This window comes from Bufo gargarizans, unplaced genomic scaffold (genome assembly GCF_014858855.1).
Source record: "Bufo gargarizans isolate SCDJY-AF-19 unplaced genomic scaffold, ASM1485885v1 original_scaffold_1330_pilon, whole genome shotgun sequence".
Taxonomy (NCBI): Eukaryota; Metazoa; Chordata; class Amphibia; order Anura; family Bufonidae; genus Bufo; species Bufo gargarizans.
The window spans coordinates 48870-57238 of NW_025334312.1; the positions used below are offsets into that span (position 1 = coordinate 48870).

Here is an 8369-nt window from a genome sequence, read left to right on the forward strand (position 1 = left end):
CTCCAGTCTATAAGTGATGACCCCCTCTAAGCCTTCTGCCCTCCAGTCTATAAGTGATGACCCCACTAAGCCTTCTGCCCTCCAGTGTATGAGTGATGACCCCACTAAGCCTTCTGCCCTCCAGTCTATAAGTGATGACCCCACTAAGCCTTCTGCCCTCCAGTCTATAAGTGATGACCCCCTCTAGGCCTTCTGCCCTCCAGTGTATGAGTGATGACCCCACTAAGCCTTCTGCCCTCCAGTCTATAAGTGATGACCCCCTCTAAGCCTTCTGCCCTCCAGTCTATAAGTGATGACCCCCTCTAAGCCTTCTGCCCTCCAGTCTATAAGTGATAACCCCACTAAGCTATCTGCCCTCCAGTCTATAAGTGATGACCCTACTAAGCCTTCTGCCCTCCAGTCTATAAGTGATGACCCCACTAAGCCTTCTGCCCTCCAGTGTATGAGTGATGACCCCACTAAGCCTTTTACCCTCCAGTCTATAAGTGATGACCCCACTAAGCATTCTGCCCTCCAGTGTATAAGTGATGGCGCCACTAAACCTTCTGCCCTCCAGTCAGTAAGTGATGACCCCACTAAGCCTTCTGCCCTCCAGTCTATAAGTGATGACCCCACTAAGCCTTCTGCCCTCCAGTGTATGAGTGATGACCCCACTAGGCCTTCTGCCCTCTAGTCTATAAGTGATGACCCCACTAAGCCTTCTGCCCTCCAGTCTATAAGTGATGACCCCACTAAGCCTTCTGCCCTCCAGTGTATGAGTGATGACACCACTAAGCCTTCTGCCCTCTAGTCTATAAGTGATGACCCCACTAAACCTTCTTCCCTCCAGTCTATAAGTGATTACCCACTAAACCTTCTTCTCTCCAGTGTATGAGTGATGACCCCACTAAACCTTCTTCCCTACAGTGTATGAGTGACAGCCCCACTAAGCCTTCTTCCCTCCAGTGTATGAGTGATAACCCACTAATCCTTCTGCCCTACAGTGTATGTGTGATGACCCCACGAAGCCTTCTGCCCTCCAGTGTATGAGTGATGACCCCACTAAGCCTTCTGCTCTCCAGTGTATGAGTGATGACCCCACTAATCCTTCTGCCCTCCAGTGTATGAGTGATGACCTCACTAAACCTCTTGCCTTTCACTTCATGGGTCCCTCCATTGTATGGGTTTACTAAGTTTCCTCTCCTCCAGTGATGGTTCACTAGGACTCTTGCTTTTCATTGTATGAATGATGGGTCCAGTAAGCCTCCTGACCTCCATGTATGGTTTCCTTCATTGTATGGGTTCACTAATCATTTTGTTCCCCATTGATGAGTTCACTAATTCTCTTGCAATCCATTGTGTGAATATGGGTCCACTATACCTCCTGCCTTTCATTGTATCATGATGGTTCCACAGTCTCCTGTCCTTTACTGTATGAGTGAAGAGTCCACTAAGCCACCTGCCATTCGTTATATTTACTAAGCCTCCTGTCCTCCACTGCATGAGTGATGGGTTTGTTATGTCTGCTGCCAATCTGTTGTATGGATGATGAATGACTAGAATGTTAACCAAGTTCATAAGTTATAGTATTGTTAGATCTTATGCTGGTTCTGGTCCAGAATCTTCTTGGTCTGTTTCCACAGGAGGGTCATCTTCTGGGTATGCTCAGCATTGATGGGTGAACATCACAGATATCGAACCACTGTTCACTGATTGGGACACGTGGAAGGAGGGCGTTATGGGGGACACTGTCCTGCTGACCTCCGACCATTCTCCAGACATATATGTCCTTAAAGAAGTATATGCTCTGATGAGTGAAGGAGTAGTAGACAGCATCCAGATCACTCTGAGGATGATCTCCATCAGCGTAAGCCGGGAACACATCAATGATGGCTTTTGGGTACCCGGGGACCACCTTATGGTTGTCGACACTGAAAGCCGTGATCTGGGGTGAAACATTTACATTATAAAGCATGAGTTAGGTGTGGAGAAGTCCAAAGACAACATTTATGATTTAAGGTTGGACACCGGACCTAAGGCTACCCCTCTATAAACTCACGAGTCATGATTGTGGCAAAACTAACCTCGCCACTGGGTTTTGGAGGGGCCTGTTTATCAGCCTCTTGCCCCAGGATTATGGACCCTCTCATCAGCCAGGCCTCCGTTGTTCACAAAGGACTTGTACTAACTTGAACCCCTGGTCTAATTCGTGCCATTTTGGGATGTTAAATGTCTGTGTATTGTAAAGGGTGGGACATTGTATACGTTGAGTACTGAGGTCTGTTCCATTGTCTCTCTGTGTGTATTGGCGATGTCCCTTTGTCCTGAGAGATAATTGAATTACTTCTCGGTTGTCTCCGGGACAGAAGACATTGTGTATTCTCCTGCCTGTGATGATTGCATCAACCCAGTGTGAGGTAATTGTATCACAGGCAGAGGGGAGGATTTTGTGTGGGAGTGTCTGAGTGTATTGTACGTGGTTATTGGCTGTTTACAAAACCCTGGGGGTGGTAACCTTGTTGGAAGATGTGTATAAATCAATGCTGTGTGTTCAAATAAAGAGTTGCTGTTTTACATTCAACATAGAGCCTCGTCTCATGTGTGTGGGGATTGCTATACGCTGAAGATTTGCTATACTCCCCTGGCTATCACTACTAGCTCTTGTAAGAGCTGTTCCTGGCTCCTGTGGTGGTTTTGGTGTAGAGCGGAGTGCTTGGAGTCCTCGGGAAGCACTGGGAGCATATATCGACGGAGGTACCTGGTCGGGGTGCCAGGAGATCCGTTACAATGATGTTTAGAGGACCCAGGGCATATTAGTTTCTACAAGGGAGGCAGACATTTTTTGACCAATACTCCCCTACCTGAAATCCTGGTCACAAATCAACAATCAGAGGGTCAACCGAGGAGTGCCACTGCAAACAGTGCTTGAGGCAGAGGGTGCCCAGTCCTGATCGCTACTATAACATGATAAAGAGAAGTCATTCACTTACATTCCTCCCTCGGAAGAAGTAAACATTCCTCTCCTTGCGGTCGTAGAAGGCAGTGTCGATGGGGCCACTGATGCCCGGAAAGCCTTCAGAGATGAGGCGAGGATAGACATAGCCCTCTGGGTCCCGTACAAAGGCCCTGTCATTCTCATTGTCATAGCGCCAGTACTGGGTGCCTAAAGTGCGAAAGATACATTTTTATGGCGGAAGCACCTCAAATACAGACTGCGTATGAACTGAAGCACCTGCCGCCCACAAACACCATTATACAAATAGAATAAGTCCTCAAAAATAGTCACTGAGAACATAGATTACTTATCCTGCACTGATCCTGAGTGACATCCTGTATTATACTCCAGAGCTGCACTCACTATTCTGCTGCTGCAGTCACTGTGTACATACATTACTTATCCTGTACTGACCCTGAGTTACATCCTGTATTATACTCCAGAGCTGCACTCACTATTCTGCTGGTGCAGTCACTGTGTACATACATTACTTATCCTGTACTGATCCTGAGTTACATCCTGTATTATACTCCCGAGCTGCACTCACTATTCTACTGGCACTGTGTACATACATTACTTATCCTGTACTGATCCTGAGTTACATCCTGTATTATACTCCAGAGCTGCACTCACTATTCTGCTGGTGCAGTCACTGTGTACATACATTACTTATCCTGTACTGATCCTGAGTTACATCCTGTATTATACTCCAGAGCTGCACTCACTATTCTGCTGGTGCAGTCACTGTGTACATACATTACTTATCCTGTACTGATCCTGAGTTACCTCCTGTATTATACTCCAGAGCTGCACTCACTATTCTGCTGGTGCAGTCACTGTGTACATACATTACTTATCCTGTACTGATCCTGAGTTACCTCCTGTATTATACTCCAGAGCTGCACTCACTATTCTGCTGGTGCAGTCACTGTGTACATACATTACTTATCCTGTACTGATCCTGAGTTACATCCTGTATTATACTCCAGAGCTGCACTCACTATTCTGCTGGTACAGTCACTGTGTACATACATTACTTATCCTGTACTGATCCTGAGTTACATCCTGTATTATACTCCAGAGCTGCACTCACTATACTGCTGGTGCAGTCACTGTGTACATACATTACTTATCCTGCACTGATCCTGAGTGACATCCTGTATTATACTCCAGAGCTGCACTCACTATTCTGCTGGTGCAGTCACTGTGTACATACATTACTTATCCTGCACTGATCCTGAGTGACATCCTGTATTATACTCCAGAGCTGCGCTCACTATTCTGCTGGTGCAGTCACTGTGTACATACATTACTTATTCTGTACTGATCCTGAGTTACATCCTGTATTATACTCCAGAGCTGCACTCACTATTCTGCTGGTGCAGTCACTGTGTACATACATGACTTATCCTGTACTGATCCTGAGTTACATCCTGTATTATACTCCAGAGCTGCACTCACTATTCTGCTGGTGCAGTCACTGTGTACATACATTACTTATCCTGTACTGATCCCGAGTTACATCCTGTATTATACTCCAGAGCTGCACTCACTATTCTGCTGGTGCAGTCACTGTGTACATACATTACTTATCCTGTACTGATCCTGAGTTACATCCTGTATTATACTCCAGAGCTGCACTCACTATTCTGCTGGTGCAGTCACTGTGTACATACATTACTTATCCTGTACTGATCCTGAGTTACATCCTGTATTATACCCCAGAGCTGCACTCACTATTCTGCTGGTGCAGTCACTGTGTACATACATTACTTATCCTGTACTGATCCTGAGTTACATCCTGTATTATACTCCAGAGCTGCACTCACTATTCTGCTGGTGCAGTCACTGTGTACATACATTACTTATCCTGTACCGATCCTGAGTTACATCCTGTATTATACTCCAGAGCTGCACTCACTATTCTGCTGGTGCAGTCACTGTGTACATACATTACTTATCCTGTACTGATCCTGAGTTACATCTTGTATTATACTCCAGAGCTGTACTCACTATTCTGCTGGTGCAGTCACTGTGTACATACATTACTTATCCTGTACTGATCCTGAGTTACATCCTGCATTATACTCCAGAGCTGCACTCACTATTCTGCTGGTGCAGTCACTGTGTACATACATTACTTATCCTGTACTGATCCTGAGTTATATCCTGTATTATCCTCCAGAGCTGCACTCACTATTCTGCTGGTGCAGTCACTGTGTACATACATTACTTATCCTGTACTGATCCTGAGTTACCTCCTGTATTATACTCCAGAGCTGCACTCACTATTCTGCTGGTGCAGTCACTGTGTACATACATTACTTATCCTGTACTGATCCTGAGTTACATCCTGTATTATACTCCAGAGCTGCACTCACTATTCTGCTGGTGCAGTCACTGTGTACATACATTACTTATCCTGTACTGATCCTGAATTACATCCTGTATTATACTCCAGAGCTGCACTCACTATTCTGCTGGTGCAGTCACTGTGTACATACATTACTTATCCTGTACTGATCCTGAGTTACATCCTGTATTATACTCCAGAGCTGCACTCACTATACTGCTGGTGCAGTCACTGTGTACATACAATACTTATCCTGCACTGATCCTGAGTTACATCCTGTATTATACTCCAGAGCTGCACTCACTATTCAGCTTTTTAGGTGGAGGTCCTATATCAGGTGACTGGACGGAGCCCGGTGTCATTATGACACTTCCCAGAATACAAATCATCAGAACAGGCTCTGTTGTAACACAGAAGAACTATCGGATGCTGGGAGATTTCAGCTCTGAAGCTATAGAGTGGTGAGTACAGCTGTGGAGTATTATACTTCCTGTCACAGAGATGTCCTTGGATCTCTGTACCACACATGACGCTGCTGACCCAGTGATGGTGACATGGTGACCCCTCCAGCACCACTACTCATGGACCAGCACTGGGACAGGAGGTTCTCATTCTTCGTACCTTTAAAGAACAGAGTGCGGTCCATGTCACGTGTCCAGATATGTACATAGGCATCAATGTCCGAGTCCGGGATGCCCCTCCAGCCATGAGACAACACTCGGGGGTCTCGATAACGAGTGCGGTTACTGCGGTTTTCATACATCCAATACCAGCTCCTCCGGAAGAAGTAAGTCTGGAAAACCCAGGTTCCGGGCGAGCTGCGGTCCTGGTGCACCCAGTCAAAGACTGTACTGAACCGCCCGGTGCACTGCCCTGTCCCACAAGACATAGAGGGTTAGAAGATAGTACAATACCCACAGGAACAGGCCACTACCCCCAACATCCATACCAAAAGGGACATGTGACTACCCACATCATCTATACCAAAAGGGACATGTGACTACCCCCATCATCTATACCAAAAGGGACATGTGACTACCCCCATCATCTATACCAAAAGGGACATGTGACTACCCACATCATCTATACCAAAAGGGACATGTGACTACCCCCAACATCCATACCAAAAGGGACATGTGACTACCCCCAACATCCATACCAAAAGGGACATGTGACTACCCACATCATCTATACCAAAAGGGACATGTGACTACCCCCAACATCCATACCAAAAGGGACATGTGACTACCCACATCATCTATACCAAAAGGGACATGTGACTACCCCCAACATCCATACCAAAAGGGACATGTGACTACCCCCAACATCCATACCAAAAGGGACATGTGACTACCCCCAACATCCATACCAAAAGGGACATGTCACTACTCCCAACATCCATACCAAAAGGGACATGTGACTACCCCCAACATCCATACCAAAAGGGACATGTGACTACCCCCAACATCCATACCAAAAGGGACATGTGACTACCCCCAACATCCATACCAAAAGGGACATGTGACTACCCACAACATCCATACCAAAAGGGACATGTGACTACCCACAACATCCATACCAAAAGGGACATGTGACTACCCCCAACATCCATACCAAAAGGGACATGTGACTACCCCCAACATCCATACCAAAAGGGACATGTCACTACTCCCAACATCCATACCAAAAGGGACATGTGACTACCCCCAACATCCATACCAAAAGGGACATGTGACTACCCACAACATCCATACCAAAAGGGACATGTGACTACCCCCAACATCCATACCAAAAGGGACATGTGACTACCCCCAACATCCATACCAAAAGGGACATGTGACTACCCCCAACATCCATACCAAAAGGGACATGTGACTACCCACATCATCTATACCAAAAGGGACATGTGACTACCCCCAACATCCATACCAAAAGGGACATGTGACTACCCCCAACATCCATACCAAAAGGGACATGTGACTACCCCCAACATCCATACCAAAAGGGACATGTGACTACCCACATCATCTATACCAAAAGGGACATGTGACTACCCCCAACATCCATACCAAAAGGGACATGTGACTACCCACATCATCTATACCAAAAGGGACATGTGACTACCCCCAACATCCATACCAAAAGGGACATGTGACTACTCCCAACATCCATACCAAAAGGGACATGTGACTACCCCCATCATCTATACCAAAAGGGACATGTGACTACCCCCAACATCCATACCAAAAGGGACATGTGACTACCCCCAACATCCATACCAAAAGGGACATGTGACTACCCCCAACATCCATACCAAAAGGGACATGTGACTACTCCCAACATCCATACCAAAAGGGACATGTGACTACCCCCAACATCCATACCAAAAGGGACATGTGACTACTCCCAACATCCATACCAAAAGGGACATGTCAGATAGGTTTGCAGGTTGTCCATGTCATGTGAGTGCTATCAGTGGAGCGGCGAGTACGTCAGTCACATCTCACCGCACACCACCCTGTGGATGCACCCACCGTAGATCCTCTGGATCGCTCTACGATCAGCTCTGTCCAGTTCCATCCTGCTGTTTGCTGGGATATAGTTTGGCTGCATAACAGAGGTCATCTCATTCATGTGACTGAGGCCAAGGACATGTCCAATCTCATGTACAGCAACCTGAGGGCAAAACATGACACCTAAGAGCAGAAGATAGATTCAGGCTGTGCACATGCGCCTCTAACCTCTGGGGTTGTACACATCCTTCTCTCACCTCATGGCTGTGCACATGCGCCTCTAACCTCATGGCTGTGCACATGCTCCTCTAACCTCATGGCTGTGCACATGCGCCTCTAACCTCATGGCTGTGCACATGCGCCTCTAACCTCATGGATTGCACACATGTTCTTCTCACCTCATGGCTGTGCACATGCTCCTCTAACCTCTGGGGTTGTACACATCCTTCTCTCACCTCATGGCTGTGCACATGCTCCTCTAACCTCATGGCTGTGCACATGCTCCTCTAACCTCATGGCTGTGCACATG

The 8369-nt window shown here is 46.8% G+C and overlaps 1 protein-coding gene across 1 annotated transcript; it reads right to left on the bottom strand.

Moving 5' to 3' along the window:
- Positions 1 to 1318: 1318 nt before the first annotated feature.
- On the bottom strand, positions 1319 to 8130 carry LOC122923187 (matrix metalloproteinase-21-like). The gene is made up of 5 exons (XM_044273922.1): positions 8098 to 8130; positions 7862 to 8003; positions 5949 to 6200; positions 2970 to 3142; positions 1319 to 1924 (listed from the first exon to the last, which is right to left on the bottom strand). Exons 1-5 carry the CDS (start codon positions 8128 to 8130, stop codon positions 1628 to 1630), a joined length of 897 nt encoding a protein of 298 aa, XP_044129857.1. The 3' UTR covers positions 1319 to 1627.
- Positions 8131 to 8369: the final 239 nt, after the last annotated feature.

What these genes read in the sequence shown, in the direction of transcription:
- LOC122923187 (XM_044273922.1), bottom strand. Translation starts at nt 8,130, where the DNA reads ATGAGGTTAGAGGCGCATGTGCACAGCCATGAG. An exon ending in AGCGATCCAGAGGATCTACG is followed by an intron (nt 6,201 to 7,861) that starts GTGGGTGCATCC and finishes CTTGTGGGACAG; the next exon opens with GGCAGTGCACCGGGCGGTTC. An exon ending in CCGCACTCTGTTCTTTAAAG is followed by an intron (nt 3,143 to 5,948) that starts GTACGAAGAATG and finishes TTCGCACTTTAG; the next exon opens with GCACCCAGTACTGGCGCTAT.